This window comes from Leucopleurus acutus (assembly GCF_964270905.1).
Source record: "Leucopleurus acutus genome assembly, chromosome: 10".
NCBI classification, from domain to species: domain Eukaryota; kingdom Metazoa; phylum Chordata; class Mammalia; order Artiodactyla; family Delphinidae; genus Leucopleurus; species Leucopleurus acutus.
In genome coordinates, this window is record NC_139153.1 from 71,498,586 (window position 1) to 71,524,803 (window position 26,218).

Below are 26,218 nucleotides of genomic sequence, written 5' to 3' on the forward strand. Positions count from 1 at the left end.
GGGCGTGATCTCAGAGGCGCCTGCGCGGAGGCAGTTGGAGGGAGGCCCGATTCCCCTTTGTTCGGCTTCGCCATTTTGCTAGGCAGCGGCAGTGGCGGCGGCAGCGGCGGCTGGAGCCTCTGATTGGGTTTCGGGGTCCGGTACTGGAGCCAATCAGCGCGGGCAGCGAACCGGGGGAGCGAGGCACGGTGAGTGTGAGGAGCCAATATCCAGCGGCCCAGAGCCGGCCCCAGCGCCCCGATTGGCGGGTCTCGCTGACCACTCAGGAGAGGCCCAGGCGCCCGTCGAGCCCGGGGAGTCAAGCTGAGCCTAGCCGAGCTGGGCTCCCGACGGCCCAGGCTGGAGCCTGCGAGCGCCCCAGGGCTCTCCCGGCCGAGGCCTGCAGGGGGCCGCCCCGCGCGGGGATGGCGCCCTCGGGAGCAGGCATCTCGGGGTCCAGAGCCTCGCAGGGTGCCAGAGCCAGTTGGGGATGCGATGCGTCCCCGTCCCCCCGACCCTTAGGCACAGCTTCTCAGGCCCCAGGGTGTTGGGTTTGCCTGCCACCAAGGCCCCTAAGCTCAGGTATACACACACACGTGGGCCCGGGGCCTTGGCGGTTTCCTCCTGGTCCTTCCGGCCTCACAGTTAAGCCCGCCCTTGCACTCAACACGCTCTGGCCCTCGGGACGGGAAGTCTCCCCCCGCGGGGCCCGCGCACCCCACCCCTCCGTGAGCGGGTCTGTCTGTCTGCAGCCCTTCTGGGTCGGGAGGCAGGCCCGGGGAAGACGCGCGCCGCAGCCATCGGGCCCCGCGTGCAGCGCGGAGAGGGGGTGGGCCGAAAGGGGGGCCCCGCCCACCCCGCCGTCCCCGCTGTCCCCCTGATCGGTGGAGGGGATCCATTAGTGCACCCACTCCCCGGCCCCGCTGCGCCCCACCTCCCAGCACGCTCGTCCCGGGTCTCCGGCCCGGCGCCGTTACCGCCCCCTTTTGGCTCGTCATTTCCTCTCTTCCCCGCCCCGATCGCCGGGCAGAACTGCACACCTCCGTCTTGGAGCGCAACCAGGCGGTCACCCGTCCTTGCCCGGGCTGTAAGGCCTGTCCATTCGGTGCCTGGAACCTCACTATAGAAGGTGGCGAGCCCTGTGCATTCCTTTTCCCGGAGGCTGCACAATTTGCTTTCATTAGTCTTATCTGTTGTTTTTCATCTTGTGAACTCTCGCTCCCTTGGGAATGCACAATTATTTTCTTTTAACCTTTCTGTGTCACTTTGAACGTGTCAGGTTTCACTCATTAGCTCAGTCCTCAGCCATCTCTTGGTTTGTTTTTTTCCAGTATGTTGATGTTTTCTCAGCAGGTATTTATAGAAACGTAACAGTCTTGTGGGGTTTTGGTTAGGGTGAAAGGAAATCTCCGTTGACAACCAAGTATCGAACAGTTAGTATGTACCAGGCGTCCATCTGTGTGCTGGGGAGGGAGTGGTTAGAGGTCGGTAAGAACCTTCCCAGCCTGGTGGAGATTGACAGGTGAACAGTAATTAATATCTCACGGTTAGTGCTGTAACAGGGCCAAGTTCAGTTCTGTGGTGCACTGATGTGTGAGCTACCAACAGCCCCGGTGGAAGGCCAGCATTGCCACACTTTTGATTGGCCTTGAAGGATAATGGGATTTCTTCGGACAAGAAAGAATGGAAGGGCATTGCTCACAAAGCGAAAAGCAAGTGCAGAGGCACCAAGCTTTGCTGTGTGTTCAAGGGGGAAGAAAGTACAGGGCAGTGGGCAGTTGCCGTGAGAGTTTAGGCTGGAAAGCCCAGTTGGTAACAACACTTGTATATCTTGCTAAGGAATTTTTCGGAAGCAGTTATTTTGTGGAAATTCGGATAGGAGAAATCTAGAAACACACTTTTTTCTAAGATTGGAAAAATAAGTTTCTGGCTTATGGGGTTCTGCTCCACAATAGCAGCTGACTTTGGGGGAAAAAGGAAGATTTTTCTCCTAGGACTTTAAAAGTTTTTACTCATGTGAAGCACCGAGTGCAGCAGTCCTTGCCACATAGAGTAGGCCTTTAGTATAATCACAGTCACTAAGGTCATACAATTGGTAGGTTGCAGAAAACTACTCCTGAGGAGTAGTGCTCTTTCCACTACTAAAAATTTGAGGACAGTTTTTGTTTTCACTTTTTGTAATGAGTTTTTCATTGTTTAAGTCATTTTTAAATTTTATTAAATTCTTAAAATATCTAACAGATGGAGCACTGGTTTAGATATTTTTTAGAATGTTTACATTTGCCTTTGGACTGGATGAATACCTTGGTCCTTAAAAATGGTTATATCTAGTCACTAAAACACCAGCAAACATTTTTGCTAGACTTCTTTCTAAGCGACAGTTATAGTCTGGTCACTTTTTTGCTAAACCCTTCTAGAGACTCCACCTATCTGCAGAAAAATTTAGCCTGGAATGTTGAGATACAGTATCTGGCCTTAGCTTTCTCTTGACATATGGCCTTGTATATACTGTTCATATGTGGAAATTTTTCTCTCCTTGTTTTTATGCTCTATCCTCATTTGGAGCACTCCATTCCCTCCCACTTCATCACATATATAAATCCTGCTCATGCTTAAGACCAGGTCAGATGCCCCATTTTTCTAAAGCCTTTTTATCGATCCCCAATTGGAAGAACTCTGTGTCCTCCATACTCCCATATTTGTTTTTCTCTTAGGGGTTCAGTACAGATTTTTACTCCTTTACTAAATTTAAAGACTCTTTGAAGTTAAAATCTTAGCCACAGTTTTACTTTTATTTCTAAAACCTTCAGGACGGTGTCTGACAGGTGGTACATCATTAGTGGAGATTAAGAAGCAAGTTAGGAACTGCAATCCAGAACCTTTTGGATGATGGGGAAGCTGGACAGCCCTTTGTTCTCTAGTCTTTTATCAAACACAGATCAGAACCTGTTTGTTGAGTTGTGAAGTCAATTTAGTGGGCCAATGCTGGTAATTTTTTACAATAGAATAGAAACTATCACAGTTCATCTTATGTTATGAAGGTAAGTATTCATGAAACTTTTGTTTTAGTTACTTTTTTAATATGTTGCATGTGCATTTGTGATGTGAAATGTTTTTCTTACTGTGAGTTGTCAACAAAGTTTGAAAGCTGCCATTCTAGTTTTTACCTGGTAGTGATTGTCAAATATGATAATTCTGTGGGGTTTTTCACTTGCTTATAGTTGAGTTTCTGGAAGTTTTAGCTTTAAAATAAAAATGTGTGTGGTTCCACAATGAATGGATTCCTGAGTAGGTAGCTGCATTTCAGGTTCTGCAGCTTGAAGTGAAGAGGAAGGGAAATTTTCTTGCTAACCGGAATAAACATACTCACTTTCTCTCTTTGAGGAAAAAACATTCAAACTTTGAGTTAGGAGTGAGAGCTAGACACACTGAAGCTGGCTGGTTTAATTCTGTCAGAATGTGGCCGAAAGGCACTTGAGGAAAGACGACGATGTTTGCAGTTCTGCTAATTGAAGCTCACAGTAATGGGAACACGTGGCTTCATAGAAGCCAGTTGCGTCCAGCCTTCACCATTAGCAGTCTCAATATCATGCTCCCTGCTGAATCGCTCCCTCGTTAATATGACAGAGAATTGCTGTTAGACTTGAAGCTGCTTCCTTTTGACCCTTCAAAGTATAGTGGATTTAAGTGTTTTTAAATTGCAGCATTTGTATTACCAGGATAAACTAGTTAAGAAGAAAATCTGCATGACGTTTTATTAGTCATTTCCCTGCACTTCCAGTGCGATGTAAACTTCTGGAAATTAGCGGTCAAGGAAAAAATCTTATACAGGAAGGGGATTTGGGGTGGGGTGGGTTGTTAAAATATAGAGGACATTCCTTCCTGATCCTTATCTTTTTTAATCAACTCTTTTGAGATATAGTTTAGACATAAAGGATAATCATTTTAAGTGTACATTTTGATGAATTTTGACAAATTTACACACCTATGCAACCACCAGCACAGTGAAAATATAAAACATTTTATCGCCCCAGAAAAGTTCCAGATGCTCTATTCCAGTCAACTTCCCACCTTCCCCTCTTCCCCCTTTTCCATTTCCAGGAAACCACTGATCTGCTCTCTGTCTCTAGATTACTGTTACCTTTTCAGGGTTTCATATAAATGCAATCACACCACTGTTTTGTGTCATGACCCTTAATTTTTAATTTTATTAGTTTAGAAATATAAATGTATTGTGTGTATTGCAGTTAGAGACAAGATAGAGTTCAGGGAAGACCATTCGCTTCCCTGGAAGAGCCACTTCGTCTGGCTGCAAATCTGATTTTCTGTACTGTTCCCAGAATCTCTCAGGAGCCAACTGAGTCACCCAATTGAGAAGAGACATAAAAATCAGAAAGCCAGTTTTTCAGTATGCAATGAGAAATAACTATCAAGTTTACTTGTGTTTCTGATCGTATCTGCTCCCTGTCGGCTACTGTATACGTAAATCCAAATTATAGCTAGGTGTGTGCTTGGTGAGTATTCCATTAGAGCAAGGGTAGTGAGTTGAAGAACCACATCGCCACACACCATCATGCTGTGATGACATAGTCATCCTGTCACTTGTTTATAACTCTTACACTCTTATACTACATACCAATTTGGTTATGAGTAATAGGCTCAATCGATTTTTATTAGATTTTCCTATCAACATTTTAGTATAAAAATTTTCAAACATACAGTAAAGTTGAAACTGTTTTACAATAAACACCTGTATACCCTTCATCTAGAGTCTACTGTTAATGTACTATACTTGCCTTTTCAGAGAGATACCTATATATGTCTATCTCTCCATCTATTCATCCATCGATATACTTCTTCCTAATATTTGGGCCCGCACTTGAATATGTTTTGATTTCTTCACATCACATTGAGACACCTGACAATCATGCTGGGTGATTCATATCCTCCACCATGTGTGGATTTGTGGAGAGTGGTGCACTGCTTTGCTGCTGTGATGCGCAGACCATGTAACTCACATAACTTTGTCATTCAAATTTTAGAATTCATGAAGGCCTGGAGAAAAGTTTGGGGAAAGATTTATCTACATTTTGCTTATATACAGCTGTACCTCCCCCATGTTTCCAAGGTGAATTACCCTTTGATAATTTATATAATTTTAAATTTTTGAATCAGGTCTTCATTCAAGGTTCTCAAATATCACTTCAGTTTATCTAATTGTGTGCTTATTTCAAAAAGGAGCTTTCAGCTGTTAAAGTGTATGAGAATAGTAAATTTGGGCATTGACTGCATATTTGATATTAAGAGCTTACAAATTTTTTAATGTTTTGAAGTAATTGTAGAGGCACAATGTCATTGTGATAAAACGATAAAGAAAAGAATCTACTCTTTGGACATAGATGCTGACGTATTTTTGGAGTTTGGAATAATAAAGTGTCTGGGATTTGCTTCAGAATAATGCAGGGGTGGGTGGAAAGTGGATAAGATATATGTGGAATAAGATTGACCATGGGTTGAAAATTGTTGAAGTTGGGTAATGGCCATAGGGGTTCATTATAATGTTCTCACTATTTTGATACATTTTTGAAAATTATCATAGTAAAAGTTAAAATTATACAATAAAGGGTGGGGTATTATTAGGCATTCAGATTCATGACTGAGGAAAACTTAAACTCTTCAGAGAAAATCATAGTCTGCTGTTTCTGTAATTCCTTTTTATTCCTTGCTCTGGATTAAAACACAAACTCCTAAACCTTTGCTCGGTCTTTCTTACTTAACACTACTTAATGGAGATTTTGATAAGCAACGTGTTTGACTTCAGGTCTGGGTAATTACTTACTAAATAATAAATCCTGAAATTTTAAATTGCTTGCCATATGTAGTGCAAATGTGTTACAAATTAAAGAAACTGTTCTCTAAAGTACATGTGCAGACCTGAAAATCAGTGTTAAATAGGCCTTGTAACAAAGTGATGTTGTAGCTTAATGAGAATTTCTTAAGTGTTGCTCTGGTAGTTTTGAAAGGAAAGTTTGCTGATGAGAAATGACAAAGCATTTTTTACATATGTTAAATAGCGTTATCAAGGTTAAGCATCTGGTGAAGCCTTTATTAACAATCTCACTTTACTTTTCCTACCTTTCTAATAGGAGTGCATCCTGAAGTCTTCTAGGATCTCCAGAGTGAAAATCACTGTGGTCAAGACTCTAACTTGGAGGGACGATGGAACAGTATACAGCAAACAGCAATAGTTCAACAGAGCAGATTGTTGTACAGGCTGGACAGATTCAGCAGCAGGTATGGAAGTAAAACTGCTTTAAACATCACAGCAAAAGAGCTGATAATAGCACTGCTCAGTAGCGGAATTGAGAGGTCTCAGATCTTATAAGAGTGTGCTGAAGTGCTTTTCAAAGATTGGATGTTTTGCAGTTTCTCTCATTTTCTCTGTTCAGAAGTCTATATCCAGTCCCTAACCACTTAGAATTTGATTTCATGGGAGCCTGGTTTAATAGTAAATTGCCCCCTTTTATCGTATTAGAAATCAAACACCTAGTCTGTTTTCAGATGGAATTATGCAGGGGTTTTTTTGTTCTTCCTGGATTCAATTTGGTTGTTTCTCTTATTGATTAAGCTACCTTGTGGTCTAGTACGCCTTTGGCCACAATAAACAAACCAAGATAGCTTCTAAGAAATCCACTGTCCTTTGATTTGATCCATCACAGTGCTTATTTTGAAAAGCTCTAGTTTAACATGAGGATAATATTTAGATAGCCACACTTATGGATAAGCACATATTAGAAAGGAATGCCCTGCTGCTGGTTTATCCTAATTAATATAGGTTGCCTTCTTGAATTTATACACAGATTACATTTTCTGATGATTTATACCTGGCTTTATTTTAGGAAAACTTCACTGGTTTTTTCTCCCTGGAAGAAAAGAAATTTATTATGCCTTGATTTAACCTTAGGCCAAGATTGGGAATGTTTTATTTCCAAAATGGAACTTAGATAATATAGAAAAGTAGTTAGTAGGGAGGGCAGAAGATGTTTTGATGGTGAGTTGTTCCATCTAATGATCAAAGAAAGGAGCTACCCTTGATTAAAAGAGATTAATTATCGAAATTCCTTTGCTGGCTTTTCCTTCCACGTAACCGCAGCTTCCTTCAACTGCCTTGGTAGAAAAGGGGATTCCACAGAGGACCCTCCATTCATACCAATGCCCTGGTGGGTGAATTCTTGTTCTGTCAGAACTTACTATTCGGAGTAATAAAAATTAGGTTGAATCTGTGAAAACATTGCTTCTAAGGTAGTCTAGCTGAGTAGGAGTAATCCTAGTTTGGGGACACAAGAGCAGTGACCTCTTGAAGATGATTTTTGGCTCTAGTGATTACCTTCATTCTTCCTTTCTGGGGATTGCATTTCAGTTCCAGAAATTCTTCATTGTAGCTTCAAAGCTGCTAAAACCTGATTAACTTTTTGTTCTTGTGAATTCAATTGAGGAAATAAAAAGAGCTTTAAAATAACTTCACGAAGAAGGATCAAATACCTATTTTTGGAGGGAAGGACTGTGTTAAAAATGTTTTTGTTAATGATGTCAGCTATATTGGGTTTTTTGAGTCATGGAAGTGTGTTTTGAGTTCCACTGTGGGGACAAAGGGCTAATATCTGTAATCTGTTACTTCAACAAAACAGCTTCAGTATAGGGAGTCTACAGTTTGAAAGTCCTGTGTAGGGTGGGGCTATTGAAAGAAGACCCTCCCTCTCCCATAAGAGGTAAGGTGACCTCATGTCTTGAACTATACATTTCCTTCCTGACACATTTCAAGCTCTTCCTGTTCCTGTTCTCAGCAGCAGGGTGGTGTTACTGCTGTCCAGTTGCAGACTGAGGCCCAGGTGGCATCCGCCTCAGGCCAGCAAGTCCAGACCCTCCAGGTAGTGGTGCCCTCTCTGATTCTCTGTAAGCACTGCATGAACTTCTCCTCTCCTCATGTTTGGTGCTGTTTGTGGTAGGATCTCATGGAGAAATGGCAAAGTCAGTTGCATGTCTTTGATGCTGCTAACTTGTCTTTGAAGCTTAGAAGATGCCAGTTTCCTAATGTTTCATGCTAAATCATGTAGTGACCCCAGTATCAATTTTCAGAAAAGTGCCGTTTGGCTAATGTTTCTTTGGGAATGTCTGGGAAAGAATCAGTATAAGGGACAGGAAGAAATTCTTACAAGTGGCTTTAGAACCTATTTAGAGATCAAACTGTAATAAGATTGCATGGTAACTTTTCTTGAGTTTGTATTATGATAGTGGAGAAGAAAATATGTACATTTTACTAGGGTAGATTGTGCTTTATTTTTATTAAAAGGACAACTTGGCTGTCCTGTCCTGCAATAATGATTGCACTTGACAAGATTGATCTAATCTCTGAATCTTGTTAATCTCTTAACTGCTATCTTTTCATTACCTTTCTTGGGGAAATAATGACTTGTCTTATTGTTAGATCTGCAGAGATTGCCCCATAGCTCTTGGACAGAGGTGGAATATGCTTTCTGTAAGTCTTAAGTATTATAGCCACCATTAGAATTCCTACTTAAACAATGCAGTTTCCTAACATTATGTATGACCAAGTTAAATATGTAAATTGGGGTTATATTTTGGCCGGTTCCTATATAAAGATAAGTGAAGAAGCATAAGTCTTTTCTGAGTTTATAGGTTACTTTAACTAAAATGACCATATTTTTGAGAAATTGACAAGATTTGAGTACCCTGCCTTTTTCCCTCCATTGAATGGAAATGATTCAGAGTAGGACCTAGAATGTAAAACTGGCATCTCACTTTATTATTAGTGCTGCTTAGCAAGTATCCTGCAGTGAACTACCCCTTATTGTAATCATTTCACTTTACCCTTTCAGCCCCACTCCCAAACCTGCCACTAATAGTGTTTGATGATGATGTACAGCCAATTCCGCACATAAATTAAGCTGAAATAAGCTGAGCTCATAGGTACTCCCAAACTATATTCAAATCTCAGTTCAGCAGTTTGTTATTCATGTTTCTCATGCTTGCTTCATCTTATTGAAATATAAAACAGTACTGTCATTAACCACTTGTGGAATGGGAATGTAACCTGCTCTTAATTGTATGGCTTCTTGTCTGATGCATGTATGCTTGTATTCATTCACATGTTGTAAAAACAGTGGGTTCCTTGGAGTCTCAAATAGTTCATCGTGTGCATATATAGGGAAAAGTGTGTCAATGAAGGGAAAAGTTAAGATGATGGATAGCCAGAAAATTACTAATAGCTGTGCCTTAAAACTTGTGTTTCCTACTTAGGCAGATTTTATTTAAAGAAAGGGAGGTACTTTATGAAAATAATGGAAACCTTTCCTCTAGCACTCTCATTATTTTGGAGAATTTTAAATACTTCTTTCAGTTAGTCATGCAATAAATATTCTGGAAAGTCTTTCCTCATAGAGCATATGCAAGTCTTTAAAAAGTAAAGTGGAATTTCTCAATGAACAGTTTAACAAAATACAGGATTTGAATGTTCCTGAAGATTATGATATGCTTGGGGGTCGGGGGAGGCTTAATATCCAATCTACTAATCTAGGACAGATCGGTCTTTTAACTAATTCCTCTTATTTGAACATACTTTCACTAGCATTAAGAATGATTATTTCAAATATACGGATTTTCTTTTGATCTGTTACAAATAATTCCTCAAAACAAAGATAGAAAGTTTGGACTTTTAGCTATTCTGTTGAACTAAAGTGGCTTATTTTTTGGCTTTCAGAATGCAGTTGGCTAGATATTTTTATATTGAGACTCAAGATGTCACAGAGCACTTACAATGCCCCAGCTTCTGGAGTAATCCATTTACTCATTGGAGCTTGAAAGTTGGGAGTTTTTGGTGCACTTGAGCGCTTTGTATAATTTTCATATTTGTTAAAGCTAAAATAACTATGCAGGTATTGCAGGGTCCAGTGTGAGAAGTTCCACCACAGAGACTGCAAACTGACCAGCAATATATTTCTAGGCATTTTTGCTAGTGGGCTCCTTGAGCAACCACAGGATTAGAATTCTTAGTGAGGTGAAGAGGGTAAAAGATATATGTTTCATTTATGCTTGAGAAACTGTAGGGAGGAAGGGCATTCTATAAAAGCTCCCAGAGCTGCCCACTACCCAACCTGGAGTGGTTGCTAGGTTCAGTTTGATTTACTCCTTACAAGTTACTTAGAATTTATTTGCAGTGAACCACCATCCCCACCATCAGCCCTCCCTCTCATTGCCTCCTCTCCAGCCTTCACTAGAGAGTATTCCTGGATATTGGTCTAAAAACAAAAATAATAGCCTTGATGATTTGATTAAATACTTCTCATGGGTTTAGCCTGTATTTGATGATAAATGCCTTGTATCTATTGAGACTTCCCAAAGACTGCTTATTCTCCATTATATCTGACCTTAAAGTATTCAGCTTGGCATTTAGTCAAAGATACTGTATTTTCAAAGAAGACTACTTGAGGATGAGGACTTGAGACTTATTTTCTTAGTGTCTCTCCTACCTTCTCCTCCTCTAGCAAGGCAGCAGAGTAGATGCAGTGATTGTCTTTTGGTAAAAACCATTTTGTGTCTTATGTTATTTCATTGTTCTTATTTTACTTTATTTTAGGTCCAGGGGCAGCCATTAATGGTACAAGTCAGTGGAGGCCAGTTAATCACATCAACTGGCCAACCCATCATGGTCCAGGCTGTTCCTGGTGGACAAGGTCAAACCATCATGCAAGTACCTGTATCTGGGACACAGGGCTTGCAGCAGGTGAGTGGTATTTTTAAAAATGTTTAGACAGAATAATAGGATACAGGTTTTAAGAAATAGGTTGTTGCAAACTGAAAATTGATATTGCACTTAATTGTTTCTTACCTTCTGTTCGCATTTAGTCGATTTCCCACCTTTGTAGTGTCAGTGATATAAAGCAGAGCTATACAAAAATTGGACATCTCTGGTAAGGACTAAGGTATTAGATGTGATCTCAAATCAATGTAAAGAATATAAAAAGAATCTAGTTTAATAAAAGTAATTCATTGGTGTGATCTCAGTTGGCACTTCTGGGCACTGGGGGAGGGAATTTTATAGTCTTCATTTCCTTCCATGTAATCTATAACTTGAGTTATCTAGGAAGTGATGGAAATATTTGAGTTCAGACCTGTCGCACACACCTCAAGCTGTACTTAGAGCAAAATTTATAAACTTAAATATTTCAAAAGAACTGCAAATAAACAATGGTATTTCTCTTAGAAAGTTAGGAAAAGAACAAAATGAGCAAAAGATTGGTTAAAATTAATGAAGTAGAAAACCAACAAATGTAGAAAAGTAAATAAAAGCTGATTCCTTAAACAGACATATAGTTAGGTAAATCCACTGGGAAGACTGATTTGGAAACAGAAAACAAAAGTAAACAGGACACACAACTCTGTGGCATCAAATTTTTAGAGGGATTTTTATCTTGTTGGCAAAAATTTTAAACAGTAATTATATCCAGTGCTAGAATGGGTGTGAAGAAAATGAAACACTCATTATTTTTGGTAATTTTCAAATTCTAAAGTCATTTTGGAAAGGTATCTCACTCTTAAATACATAAGCCTTTTGATCTACCTGTCCTGCTTCTGAGAATCTATTCTATAGGAACAAAAGCATCAATATGTAGGGAAAAATATACAAAGACATTTGTACATGCAGCATTCTAGTAGCAAAAAAATAAATAAAAAATTGTAGCCTGAGTGTCTGTTAATAAGGATAAAGAAATGGTTGAATACATCATACTCTATTCATATGGAGTGTTATGTCCTTGTTAAAAAGGATGAACTGTTGACTTTGGGTGAGGGGTTAATATTGAAGTATTGTTAGTGAGAAATAATTTTCAGAGACGTATATACTTAAGTCGTGAGAAATAATTTTCAGAGACGTATATACTTAAGTCATCTCACCTTTGTAATTAATAGCTAAATCCCAATGAGTATATATGTTTATGAACTTTTTACTAAAATTTTCTAAAGCTGTTTACATCTTTAATTTGTTTTAACAGTTACAATTATTTCATTAATGTCTTCATTTTTCTGGAGGAATGTAATATAAGTTTAAAAAATTTGGCTATGCTTGATAAATCAAACTTTTAAGTTTTGCATATTCCCTTGTAGTCTCGTGCACACCTTTCAGACATAGTTATACACATGCATATAGTTTCCATTGTTGTGTGTTTGGTGTTTTTGTTTGTTTTACTTTGCTTTTTTTTATCCCCCACATGATTTTCTTATCATTTTTAATTCCTTCATAATGGTCAATTTGATGAATCAGAATTTCTGATTTACAAAGTGTATTTAGGGATTTTTGTTTTATTTTTCTTTTTTTGCTTTTATAGGTAAGATTACTATAAATGTATTTGAATTTTATAGCTTTATTTTTTCAGTTGAATTTAATCTTATGGTAATTTCTTTGGATTGGAAGAATTGGTTGGGCAAAGGGTAAGACCATTTTTAATGCTATTGGCATATTTTTGCCAAGATAGAGTTTTAGTTAGGATTAAAAATAGTTTCCATGTTTCTCCATGCATAAATGTGTGAGCCTTTAAATATATTTTAGTGTGTGTACTTGCCTCAGTTTCACACTGCTGTTTCATTTCTGTCCTTGCTGTCATTGCCTCGTCTCCAACCCCCCCTTGCCACTCCCTCTTCTCTGTTGAATAGAAATAGTGTGATTCAGTGCTAGGAACATTGTACCACGAGTGCGATGACCTGACTTCATTCACAGGTCTGCCATTAAACAAACTTTCTGATCTTGGCCAAGTCATTTGAGTGTCAGTTTTCTCATTTGAAAATGCAGTTTATATCAGGTGATTGCTAGGGTTCATTTAGCTCTAAATTCTGTGATTTTTCAGCTCTAAATTTTGAGATTTTTTTTTTTTTGGCCTTTAAGAGACATTGAAATGGTTATTTTATTCCCCTCCCTCCAAGCAGGACTGTAACTAATCAAACCATCTTGGAAAATTTATTTTCTGTTAATGTTATATAATATGGCTCTAGGTAAGATCCCATAGCCTCCCTTAGAATGCTTAAAATTTCGATCCATTTTTATTAGAGGTTGCTTTAGTGTTTTTTGAATAACTGTCTTTTAGAAGTGTACTTAACCTCTTTTTTGGATTGCATCTTCTGTTTTAGAATTCCAGTGAAATCTATGCTCTCAGATTAATATCCCTGGCTTGATATAGACAATGGAACTAAAGTAGAGAGCCAAAAAATAGATGCAAGAATATTGGAAATTGGTATATAACAAAAATAGTATAAAGTATCAGTGAAGAAATGGTTTAAGAATGATATCAAAAAAGAAAATTATTCTGTACCTCATGCTATATCAAAAATACTTGCTAGATAGATTACAAATCTAAATGGAAAAAAGCATACTTGGAAACATTTATATTCTCTTTACAGGAATATTTTCTTTATGCTGTGGGGTAGAGAAGGATTTCTTAAAGACAAAAAAAATTGATTTGACTACTTTAAAATAAAAACTTGTATACATCAAAATATATCATAAAACAAAGGTAGAAGACAAAATTTGGAGAAGGTATTTTTAACACTTAACTGGGTTCGTATCCAGAATACATTAAAAAAAAATTTTATGTATTGATATGAAAATAACAATCCAGTAGAAAAATGGGCAAAGAATATGAATAGATAGAAGAGGAAACCCTATTGACCAGTAACACGTATTCCTTGCTATCCAAAACAGGTAGAAAAAGATCCAGATAACCAGATAAATTTCTTTACTTGTTTATTTACCAACACTTTCTAATTTAATTTGTTAAATCTCAGTTTTGACTGCAGGGATGTCTGATATGATAGTCTCAACCTTTCTATACAAAATCTTTTAAGGATTTTATATATGCATATTTATAGACTCCCAGTTGGGAAAATTAGGAATTACTTAATTTTTTTTCAATATGTTATTATAAAAAACTTCAAACAGACAAAAACAAAGAGAATGGTATGGTGAATCCTCATCACCCATTTTAACACACAAACTAGTATTATGTTTAAGTAAATCCATTTTCATCTGTATTCCCCTACTCAAGGGTTATTTTGAATATATGTAGTACCATTTCATCTATTAAAAATATGGTATATTAGGTATATTTAGTGTATATTTTTAAATGAACATGCTTTTAAAAATATATACACATGCCAGCCTATCATCGTTTTAAAAACTGACGTTGATTCCTTAATATCATCCAGTATCTAGACAGTGTTCAAAATTCCCCCATTGTTTCATAAATAGAAAACAAGTTATCTCTAATTCATAATAGAGCAAAACAGGACTTCTTTTTTTTCCTCTTTAGGGCATTCCCTGCCTTCTAGAGGAATTTGGGTAACTAACACTCCAGAACCATAGGAGGCCAGTGTCAGCAGGATACTAATCTTTTATGTTCTGTTCTGCAGATACAGTTGGTCCCACCTGGACAGATCCAGATCCAGGGTGGGCAGGCTGTGCAGGTACAGGGCCAGCAGGGCCAGACCCAGCAGATCATCATCCAGCAGCCCCAGACAGCCGTCACTGCTGGCCAGACGCAGGTAATTCCACTGTCCACTGTGTCAACACAGGAGCACAGCTGCTTTGGGAGGGTTAGACAACTGAGTCAGATATTTCACATGTAGTAGAAATGGGGAAGAAAAATTTCTTTTTCTTAAAGAGGACTACATAGTCCTTTTCTTTGTGGTGTCTTTGGAATGCGTTCAATTGTGGCCTTATTTATTTCCTACAGACGCAACAGCAGATTGCTGTCCAGGGGCAGCAAGTGGCACAGACTGCCGAGGGGCAGACCATCGTCTATCAGCCAGTTAACGCAGATGGCACCATTCTCCAGCAAGGTACGTGTGCCCGTCATTTCTGTGGCACTTTGGGGGCATCCTTCTTATCCTGAGCAAATGACTGCTTTCGAAATTTTGTGGCGACCTCTATACGACATATTTTTGAAAAACAACAAAATTTCCTCTAAGTCTCCATTGATTGTTAGTTCCTTGTCACCAATATGCGACCAATGTTGATTCCATTTGTAGAACTACAGTGGTTGTTAAAGACAACCACTAGGACCCTACGGATTGTATAAGCTTTTTATTCTTTCTGGGGAGAAATGTTTTCTAAATAGAAGATTAGAAATATGGAGTTTCTTCAGTGGTAGAGACATACATCATAAGTCAAGTTGGCATTTATTGCTATTGCTGCTTTTTTTTTTTTCTGGGCCACTCTTCATTATTAATTTATTCCAAGAAGACTTATATGCCCACTGTGTATATGTAGCACATTACTGAAGTAGTTTTCTTCTCAAAGACCCTCTAGTCTAGTCAGTGAGACATGCATGTGACCAAATAAACACAGTGCATAGCCCTTATTAGAGGTCTGTATTCTATGACTAAAGGTTTGACCTGTGATTAAAATTTGGCAGTATACAAGATCCAGTGAGTGCAGTAAGCGTGCTCTCCCATGACTCGGGCCTGAACTGGCCGGAGCTCAGAGAATGATGAACAAATTCTCAAGTGCTGCTGTTGATAGCTTGGGGGCTTGGAGTACCTGGTTTAATTGGAAGTTTTAGTCCTGCAGCTGTTTGACTCATTGTCAATTTAGGGTAGACAAATTAAAAGTTTATAAAAATCTTCATCCTGAAGCAGATTATTCATATATATAAGAACGGTTGATATAGCTGGAGTCATACTGACCCATAGAAAGGGAAGCCTCCAAACTTTCTGGTCACCCATTGAAAACTATTATTGGAATACCCAGTGAAGTATCCACTTCAAGGGTAGTTTTATTCAGAACTGGAACCCAGATAGTTGATAGAATTTCTAAGATTGTGATTACTTGGATTATATACAGCAAACCAGGGAGAGAATGGAGGAGAGCTTCTTTTCCCCTTGTGCTATTGAGTATGTTTTTCCAGGGTGCATAAGTGTGGGCCACATAGAAGAGGGACTAACTGTGTTCCCTCCTTTCTGTGTACCTGTTTTTTGTTTGTTTTATGTTTTATTTTCTTAAAGTTACAGTCCCTGTTTCAGGCATGATCACCATCCCTGCAGCCAGTTTGGCAGGAGCACAGATTGTTCAGACCGGAGCCAATACCAACACAACCAGCAGTGGGCAAGGGACTGTCACTGTGACACTACCAGTGGCAGGCAATGTGGTCAACTCAGGAGGGATGGTCATGGTAAGAAAATTGATTTTCATTTCACTGTTCTCACCTGTAATTTGTTTTTCCATGTATCTTTGTCTTTGAAAATTTCTTCAACTTGCAATTTGATATCTCTCATAAAGCTTGTTTATAATGCTGACCTCTTGGGATTGCAATTAATCCCTTAAGACACTTACAGAGATCTACTTTTACAATAAACATTACAACAAACCATAATTCATTCTGGGCACCTACTATGTGCCAGAGACTATTCTAGGTGCTAGAGATATAGCAGAAGATAAACAGATGTATTTGCTTTTCTGTAATCTTATTCATAATTCAAATAATGAAGGGAGATACAAACTACTGCTCTTCGGGAAGTGGAAAGTATATTGCCCAGCGTGGGTAAGACAAGAAGTAAGTTCAAAATTAGAAAGATTGTAATCAATAGAGAAACCAAAAACTGTGGTGTAGATATATTGGGAAAATAGGGAAGGAGAGTTGGGTGGTGTGAGTGAAAGCTAAATCCTCATATATGTCAAAATAGGGTGTCAGTATACAGTACCTAAAATGGATAAATTAAGAATGAGTAGTAGAAACCTGCACAGAAGTAGAGGAACTACCAGAAAAAACAATACAACCATTCAAAGTTGTTATAGTTGGGAAGATAGTGGGGCACGGGAGCCCGTTACTTGTTTCCTCATACATTTAGTACAGTGTTTTGTTTTTGTTTGTTTAGGAAAATATGGGTTGAATTATATAGTAAGTTAACAATTTAATTAAATTATTTATATAACTAAAAGCATTTAGTAGCACTTGGTCAATCTGAACCTATGTTCCTTTGTGTTTTCCTTGTGCTCTTTTATTGCCTTACGATTACCATTTATGACCATTAGATGGCAGCAGACATTCCTAGAAAATGGAGCAGTTGTGTGGACAAAAATTTGGTCATGGTTGTGTCATTTCTCAGTATGGCTCCTTGGCCCCTATTACAGAATCATCTGGAATGTTTGTTGAAAATGTAGGCCTTCATCATCAAAAAATCTATAAACTAAATGCTGGATGGGGAGAAAAGGGAACCCTCTTGCACTATTGGTGGGAATGTAAATTGGTACAGCCACTATGGAGAATAGTATGGAGGTTCCTTAAAAAACTAAAAATAGAACTACCATACCACCCAGCAGTCCCACTACTGGGCATATACCCTGAGAAAACCATAATTCAAAAAAGAGTCATGTACCACAATGTTGATTGCAGCTCTATTTATAATAGCTAGGACATGGAAGCAACCTAACTGTCCATCAACAGATGAATGGATAAAGAAGATGTGGCACATATATACAATGGAATATTACTCAGCCATAAAAGGACATGAAATTGAGTTATTTGTAGTGAGGTGGATGGACCTAGAGTCTGTCATACAGAGTGAAGTAAGTCAGAAAGAGAAAAACAAATACCGTATGCTAACACATATATATGGAATCTAAGAGAGAAAGAAAAAGGTCATGAAGAACCTAGGGGTAAGACGGGAATAAAGACACAGACCTACTAAAGCATGGACTTGAGGATGTGGGAGGGGGAATGGTAAGCTGTGACAAAGTGAGAGAGTGGCACGGACATATATACACTACCAAACGTAAAATAGATAGCTAGTGGGAAGTAGCCGCATAGCACAGGGAGATCAGCTAGGTGGTTTGTGACCACCTAGATGGGTGGGAGGGAGGGACACGCAAGAGGGAAGAGATAGGGGAACATGTATATGTATAACTGATTCACTTTGTTATAAAGCAGAAACTGACACACCATTGTAAAGCAATTATACTCCAATAAAGATGTTAAAAAAAGATACCATATGTTAACACATATATATGGAATCTAAAAAATAAGGTCATGAACCTAGGGGCAGGACGGGAATAAAGATGCAGACCTACTAGAGAATGGACTTGCGGACGTGGGGAGGGGGAAGGGTAAGCTGAGACGAAGTGAGAGAGTGGCATGTACATACATACACTACCAAATGTAAACCGATAGCCAGTGGGAAGCAGCTGCATAGCACAGGGAGATCAGCTCGGTGCTTTGTGACCACCTAGAGGGGTGGGATAGGGAGGGTGGGAGGGAGACGCAAGAGGGAAGAGATATGGGGATATATGTATATGTATAGCTGATTCACTTTGTTATAAAGCAGAAACTAACACCATTATAAAGCAATTTGACTCCAATAAAGATGTTAAAAAAAATAAAATGCAGGCCTTTGGTGTAAATGTTCTCCAAGAATCTGCATTTAACTAAGTGTCCTATAAAAGCTGCTTTTTGTAGCATTCAGAAGAAAACTAACAGGGACCAATAAACTGTCTCCCATGTCCATACTTCATGTCACTAGTTAATAAGCTCTGATTTTCTTTTCACACAGATGGTACCTGGTGCTGGCTCTGTGCCTGCTATCCAGAGAATCCCTCTCCCTGGGGCAGAGATGCTTGAAGAAGAGCCTCTCTATGTGAATGCCAAACAGTACCACCGTATACTTAAGAGGAGGCAAGCCCGGGCTAAATTAGAGGCAGAAGGGAAAATTCCAAAGGAAAGAAGGGTATGTATAACATTGGGAAGGATACAGGATGAGAACGGCAGGGTTCTACTTTTGAAATTACCTTTTATGTAGTTTGTTTCCTTGAGTACCTTCCAAACATTGAAGTTAGATAGCTGTTACCTTTTGTAAAAGCATTTATTATTGCTATATGGAGCTGCAACTGCAATATTTAAAAAATATGACATGAATAGGGTGTTTTTTTTATCTTACGTAAAAGAAGTCCAGAGATAAATTGTCTTGGGCTGTGGTAGCACATTGCCAGTCCTCAAGACCCATTCTCCTCCTTTCTTACTGTCCTGATATTCTTAGTATGCTGTCCATAGTCCAAGATGACTGTCTGGGCTCTAGCCTCGGAGCAAAGGGAATAAGAAAGGCATTCTTTCACGGAAACATTCAAGAAGTTCCATACATCTCACTAGCCAAAATTTAATTACATGGCCACACCTAACTGCAAATAAGTATAGGAAATGCAGTCTTTTTACTGAGCAGCCAACTAAAATTTGGTTTGTTATTAAAGTGAAAGAGAGGATATATATTGGGAGGTAGGTAGTGATCTCTCTCATATCTTTGGGGAATCTTTGTTTAGTTATTACTCTTTTGGCATTTACATTCTTATGATAGTTAGATATGGTTAGCTGCTGTTTATGTTTTCTCCAAAGATTTCTCCATAATACAAGGTCATAATTGCCCCCGGTGGCTTTGATCACAGCTGTCCTAAACTTTTGAGCATTAGACAGCTATGCTAGTTTCAGCTAGTAGTTTTATTTTTCTTATTTTAGAAATACCTGCATGAGTCTCGGCACCGTCATGCCATGGCACGGAAGCGTGGTGAAGGTGGACGATTTTTCTCTCCAAAGGAAAAAGATAGTCCCCATATGCAGGTAAGAAGATTTATACCATTTATTCTTGTCTTTACTGCCTTGTATTTTCTTGGGTGGAAGCCTTCGCATTGTCCTCCTGATATTTTCAAACTAGGTACTGATCAGTCTCTAAACTAGATGCAACATTGTGTGTCTTAGAGCCCTTTTCACCTTAAAAGAACTAAGGTCTTTAATCAGTGGCCTTTTTTCCTTCCAGTCTTTGCCAGTTATTACTATTAATTCCTTCTTGAAATTCTCACTTTTCTTGATTTTCAAAGAACAAGTTTGTTTCTTAGTGTAGTAGTAGCAGCAGCAGCAGCAGCTAACACTTAACTGCTATGTGCCAGCCGTTATGTTAAGCACTTTTCTTTTGTAAGCATTTTTTCATTGAATCTTTACAACAAGCTCAAGCCCCATGAGGTAAGAATTATAGTTTCCATTTTACATTTGAATCTGAGGTTTAGAGGGGTTAAGTCATTTGCCTAAGGTAAAATATTTAATAAAATGGTGCAACTGAAATTCATACCTAGGCAGTGTAATTCCAGAACTTAGTCTGTAACCATACTGGTTCTTACATCTAATTTCACTGATTATATCTTATTGGCATTTCTAGTCAGTGTGTCCAAAATAGAACTGTTGGTTTTTATTTTATTTTTTTATGACTAAACCAAACACTCATCTCAACAAGTGACATGTCCATTCACCCAGTTATTAAAGCTACAATTGTCCAATTCTTGAAGTCTTCTTGGTTTTAACTCTAAAATATACTCTGAATCAGCTTACTTTTTTCCCTGGTAACTGCTGTCAGCCTGGTCTAACCTGCTCTTCTTTGCTTCAGTTACAGCAGCTGCCTCGTCTCCCTTCCCCTCTTGTGCCCCTCTAGTTCACTCTCCACATCTTAGTGTGATCTTTCTAAACGTGTATCATATCACCTCACCATCCTGCTTAAATCCCTTCTACTCCCACCCTTTTCCATTTGCACTTAGTCTAAAATACAGAGTTCTTACCATGGCCAGCAAGGCCCTGCATGATCTCGCTCCTGGCCACTTCTGGCTTTATTTCCTCCTGCTGCTTGGTCTTTATGCTCTTGCTATAGTGTTCAGGAACCTTTGACTTCAAAATAGTAGCTGGTCTGTAAAGCTTTTCACGCCATCCTTTCGCTTGGCTATCTCCTTTTAGGTCTTGGTTTAAATCTGAGAGGCCATATCCAGAGGTCTCTTCTACCCCATTATTTTCTCACATCTTCCTTTTCTTTTGAGTGCAGTATTGATAATAATCATATTGTTTTATCTGTGTGATCGTGCAGTAGTTGTCTCCTTCACTAGACTGTAAGCTGTGTAGAAAGTCGAGCATTGTTGTTCTCGATTGTACTTAGCGTGATGCCCACTTAAGAACAAGCACTCAGTAAATGTTTGTTGAATTAATGGGTTCCTCCCATTTACTGATGCTTTATTCTGTATACCCATCACATCCCACCTGCACTACTGTCAAATCTGTCTTTATAAGATGGTGCTTTCTTAATCATGTCAGTCCCGTGCTCAAGGATGCATGCTAGTTGCTCATTGCTTTCTGCAGCAGATCTTAAACTATTTCTGTAAGTTACTTAGCCTCACTTTCTTCACCAGTAAAATGGGATGCTGTTGATACTTTATAGGAATGTTGGGATTTCATGCAGTAAGTCACATTAGGCACCTGTTTAGCACAGTGCTTAGCGCATGGTGAGAGCTCAGTAGAGGCTGGTTATTGTTCATGCTCACTGATCAAGACCCAGCCTCTGGTCCTACCACCTCCAGAAATGTTTCAGCTTTTTCTTGGATCACACCAGTTGAGGCTTCAGAGTGTTGGTGTGGAGGAACTGAAGGTGGTTATTGTGGAGTGTTGCAAAAAGCTTCCAAGGACTGATCCCCTCCCCCCTTTTTTTGCCACACTGCACGGCTTACAGGATCTTAGTTCCCCGACCAGGGATTGAACCCAGGCCATGGCAGTGAAAGCGCCAGATCCTAGCCACTGGACCGCCAGGGAACTCCCAAGGGCTGTTCCTTGTCTGAACACTGCAGGTGTTTTGTAAAAGGCAGGCAGTAGGCAGAGTTTAATGGAAAGAAGATTAAATCGGAGCCAAGAGATTTGGGAGTTAGTTCTTGCTGGGCTCCTCACTAACTTTTTGACTCTAGTCCAGGCAAATCACTTCACCCATCCAAGCTTCAGGTTTATCTACAAAATGAGTGCATTAAAGTAAATAAATTCCAGCGTCCTCTCCAGCCCTGCTAAGTGCTCAGTATTTAAATATGATGATCAGAAAATATACAACATGACTTGGTTTCTCTGGGTCTTTTACTTAGCCGCCTAAGGACCCTTAATCCTTAAGCATAGAGCACAGCATAGGTGCTTAGAAAAGAGAGATACTCTCAACTCTGGAGTGTTTATTAATGGAATGCCAGGCCAGACTTGGAATCTTTTTAAGAATAAGGTGTATTGTCTCTTCTTTGCTAATGGAGCTGCGTTTCAATCCGTGTATGCAGACTTAGATACATCACAAGCCTTTGGTTTACTTAGTTTGTGTATTTCCCTTGGTGATTAGTAGTGAGAGCCATGAGTTCCCAGTTCTTTTGCAAAGGACTTTAATTGTTATGCTTTCTTTGTAGGATCCAAATCAAGCAGATGAAGAGGCTATGACACAGATCATCCGAGTGTCCTAACCCCAGGCCATGTGACGGAACTGATTAAGGTCATGTTCCTCGCACTGTTTCCCACTGTTCCAAGGAAACTGATCACCTCTTCCAATGGGACACTGACGATTACATTCTGCCCTTTTCTACAGGACAGAAACCACTTAGTTTTTAATAAGTGGCTTAGTATTATAATGGCAAGGATGTCTGGCAAATTGAAGTTGCAAGCCTTTGACTCACCCTTTCAGTCAGGACTTATTTCAGACTGTTGGTGACATTGACATTTCATGGATTGGGATGATGCCGGGGACCCATGCCAGCCCAGCAGTACCACACCTAGCACTTAATGTTGACTGGTAATGCCAGCCAGCCATCTCAGCAGAGGAGAACGACCTTCTCAACCTAAACTGCAGTCAGGGAAGCTGCAGCCCACTTCTTCCCATGGATTCCAAACAGCACCCATCCCTCTGATGGGGGATCTCAGGCTGACTAATGGACACTTTGTATTCAGAGATGGTTTCCAGGCAAGGAAGCTTCATCTCATGATATGGAAACAATAAATTCTCTGAGATACATGCATCTAATCTGTGGTAATAATAAGAATCCCTTCTACCCAGATGATAGGTTGGTATTTTTGGACTCCAGCCAAGAAGAAACTAACTCTGGGGATAGACTGATAAAAGACTCAAGCACTAAAAATATAGATGAATCTCTTAGCTTTGACAAGTTGTGGTCTGCTTGTCTGTCGACAGGTCATATGGACTGTAGTTCTTGCTGTGGTTACTTTTAAGACAACTTAGAGTGTGCTGGGCCTTGACACTGCCTTTCCTAAGTAGAGAACAAAATTATAGAACTTCTGTGCCGAAGTGCTGAGGACATTTGTGGTAACTCCTTAACAGAGCAGAACTAGAGATTTTCAATCACAGGCTTTGTGACAGCATTTGGGGAATAGAAAGGTTCATGTTTGTTTCCGTCTAGAAGGACAAAGGGTAGTATATATACTCTGATGTTGTCATAGCACGATTCACCAGTGGATGGATACCTAGGATGGATCATTAAGATGAAGAGAATAATTTACATTTATACTATAACCTTTTAACAAGCACGGAAAGGGAAAAGTCTGAGATTTGGTCCTTGACAATTTCTGGAAAGCACTGTTCAATCAAGCTATCCTGGACATAGTCCAGGTTTGCCTACTAGAGCTCGAGATGTATGTTGGCTTCACTCCTGCGCTTTGTGCTGGCCCTGGAGAGCGAGCATTCTCATTCTTCCCATGGCAGCTGATTCTTTGGTGCCAGTTTCCGTTTGTTTCCCCTTTTCTCCGTAGGCATTGTGCGGAAAGGTTTTCACATTGCATCCATGTTCTGGGGATAAACTGCGGACTGGAAATAGAGATTCCTGCAGGGTCAGGAACAGGACCACAACTCCCAGAGTGGATTGTGCCTCAGTAATCTGTTTCTTTTCTAAACGTGGAACCCTGGGAGAACTAAGATGATATTTCAGAAGAGTTGCTGTTTTCTTGGAAACAAAGAAGGAAAACAATCCTTTTGAAGAACATTTGGGTTTGATTTAAATACCAAGAGTAGAGATTGGCTCTTTCTTTGATTTCACTCTAGCTGTATTAAGAAGGACAAGAAATTAAACCCTCTAAAGAAAACATCACAAAGGGAAATCACTGTAGTGGTACAAAATAGAGGTACAGAGCTATGCAAAGAAAGCAGGAAGTGAAGTATCTCCCTAGTCCCTTGAATCTAGTCATCTGTCCTGGCTTGCGGATGTTAGGCAGGGTTGACCTGTGGGCTCACTAGAAACTTCTGACTCTTTATGTGAGTTTCAGGTGTTAACTTTATTCAGTAAGCCCCAAGTTCTTCAGATGATAGATTACTAAAAACAATGAAGAGTTTATATCCTTTGGTTTGTTTAGGAACCGTCAAGATGCAGAGTTCAGAAAGAAATTCCTCAGACCTAATTTCTAGTACTTAAGCCAACAACAGTTCTAAAATGCTATTTATTTGTGTCTGTAAGTTTGTACATAGTAATACCAACCTCACATTGTTGCGGATTTTTGTTTTCACGAGTTTGAGTTTGGTTTTATTTGAAATGCTTCAGTTGTCATTTTGTCATTGCCATTTCAGGTAGCTCATGGCCCTTTTATTGTGGTCATTTTAGCACATAATAACCCACAAAGTGGGGGTGAGGTTTGGATTCTTTTGTTACTAGAAGTTCTTTTATTCATTTGTCCTTGTGACTAGTGATGGCTTCATAGATGCAAAAAGAGTGAATGGATGAGTGAATAACTGGTTTAATGCATAGTTCACTTCTTGAGTGCTTTTTTTCGCAGGATAATTGTAAATATATATTTTAATTGCACTGGTACATTGAACATGTCAGTGTCTATACCACTGGACCAACAGCATTTTTCTGGCTAATGGGTGCCTGGTAATAATGTCTTGATTTTCCTTTGGGACTCAACTATACAGAAGGTTTTTTCCCTCAGCTGTAGGGGGAGCACAGGTGATTGATCATTGATGTCATTTCAATTGTTATTTTTTAAAATAAATTTATGAAATGATTTAAAAGTGTCTTGAATTTTGAGGAGTCTACATCCCCTGGGTTCTGGGTTGTGTTTATAATGCTGATATTGTGAACTCTGTAAACACGCATGTAAGCTCTGTGGACAGTGTGTCAAACTTGAGAGTGTCCAGCCTTTCAGCTGTGTCTCCCCTTGATCTCTTTTCCTTCCCTTTTGGCCCTCCCACCCTACTGAGGAAATATCTTCTGTCGCCTGTGGACTGATCATACATTTGGTCTTCCCACTGTAAGTGTTCATGAAAACACGATGAATTAATTCCATGAGTAAAATTAGCCCTTCAGTTACCAACAAAACAGCATTGTTATATGATATATTGTAGAACTAAGAATAGTAAAGATGTAATTTTTAGATTTATTTATGCAGAAAAACATAGATGCATTTCTGATTGTTAAAAATCCACAACACCAATCTGAGCCACAGACCAGCAGCCTCAAATGGGCCATTACCACACGAAGTGTGAGAAAAAGGGCGCAGGGGGAGTACTCCCATGAGACCAAATGACCTGTCCTGGCAGACAACAGAAGTGGAATAAGTTCCCTAACAAGGAAAAAGACTTCCTGTGTTAAACGGCCTTAGTCTAACGGTGTTAAATTTAAAAACCATCCAGAGTTTGCTTTAGTCAGATGCCAATGGAACTTGTCCTTAGAAACTAATACGAGGAAAAGATCACCCTATTGATATTTATCCCAGGTGATCAGTTTTATCGTAAAAGCAGCTTCACGTTTGAAAGAGATTTTAAAACGTCAGGCTTTGCTCCTTCGAACGCGCCGCCCTGCCCTCCTTCCGCCCCTCCGCCCCCGGAATCCAGAGCAAGCGCAAAAGCTTTGAAAACAGGTGGGCGGGGCCCCAAGGAAGCCCGCACTGATTGGTTGGCGGGAGGGACCCGTCAGGGCCGTCGTTGCGGATTGGCTACTACGCGAAGAAACGCTGTTACAGGTCGTTCGGCGAAAAATTTCGCCGCTGCCGTCGCCGCTATGGCGACGGGCAAGGGGGTGGCGACGCCGCCTCTGTGGCCAGTAGAGGCCCGGCTGGCGGCGCTGCTTCCAGACCTGCTGGTCTTCAGAAAGCCCCGGGGATCGGAACACGAGCTTGCCACGGCCCAGGGCGTCCTCCTTGGCGTCCACGTGACGGGTGAGGGCGAGGGGAGGTGCGTCGCTCTCCCGACCTGCCGGAGGGGCGGCCGTTGGGCCACAGCTGGTAGAGGCCGCGGCGGTTACGGGCCTGGCCCCGGGGCGAGCTAAAGGCACGGTTTCATCCCAGTCGCCGCCGCCGCCGCCGCCGGAACCTGAGGGTCATTTTCCGAGCAGGAGGACGCCTTTTCGGACGACCTGTCGTAG

At 40.1% G+C, this 26,218-nt stretch overlaps 2 protein-coding genes across 2 annotated transcripts in view; both read left to right on the forward strand.

Annotated features, from left to right (window-relative positions):
• Positions 1-91: 91 nt before the first annotated feature.
• On the forward strand, positions 92-23,899 carry NFYA (nuclear transcription factor Y subunit alpha). Its single transcript, XM_082847105.1, has 10 exons — positions 92-188; positions 6,126-6,273; positions 7,824-7,907; positions 10,634-10,780; positions 14,455-14,586; positions 14,778-14,883; positions 16,066-16,214; positions 18,589-18,762; positions 19,542-19,643; positions 22,265-23,899. The coding sequence occupies exons 2-10, from the start codon at positions 6,199-6,201 to the stop codon at positions 22,316-22,318; spliced, it is 1,023 nt and encodes a 340-aa protein (XP_082703231.1). The 5' UTR covers positions 92-188; positions 6,126-6,198; the 3' UTR covers positions 22,319-23,899.
• A 1,938-nt stretch (positions 23,900-25,837) lies between these two features.
• The window catches only part of LOC309967057 (adenylate cyclase type 10-like), a 38,642-nt gene continuing 38,261 nt past the window's right edge, over positions 25,838-26,218 (forward strand). Inside the window, exon 1 of the mRNA XM_082847533.1 lies at positions 25,838-26,012. Coding sequence (XP_082703659.1) covers positions 25,856-26,012 — 157 coding nt within the window. The 5' untranslated portion in view covers positions 25,838-25,855. The remainder of the gene's footprint in view (positions 26,013-26,218) is intronic.

Bases quoted from the DNA above. Each gene is read 5' to 3' on its own strand.
- NFYA (XM_082847105.1), top strand. From the start codon at position 6,199: ATGGAACAGTATACAGCAAACAGCAATAGTTCAACAGAGCAGATTGTT. The intron at 7,908-10,633 runs GTAGTGGTGCCC...ACTTTATTTTAG, and splicing joins AGCAAGTCCAGACCCTCCAG to GTCCAGGGGCAGCCATTAAT. The intron at 14,587-14,777 runs GTAATTCCACTG...TATTTCCTACAG, and splicing joins TCACTGCTGGCCAGACGCAG to ACGCAACAGCAGATTGCTGT.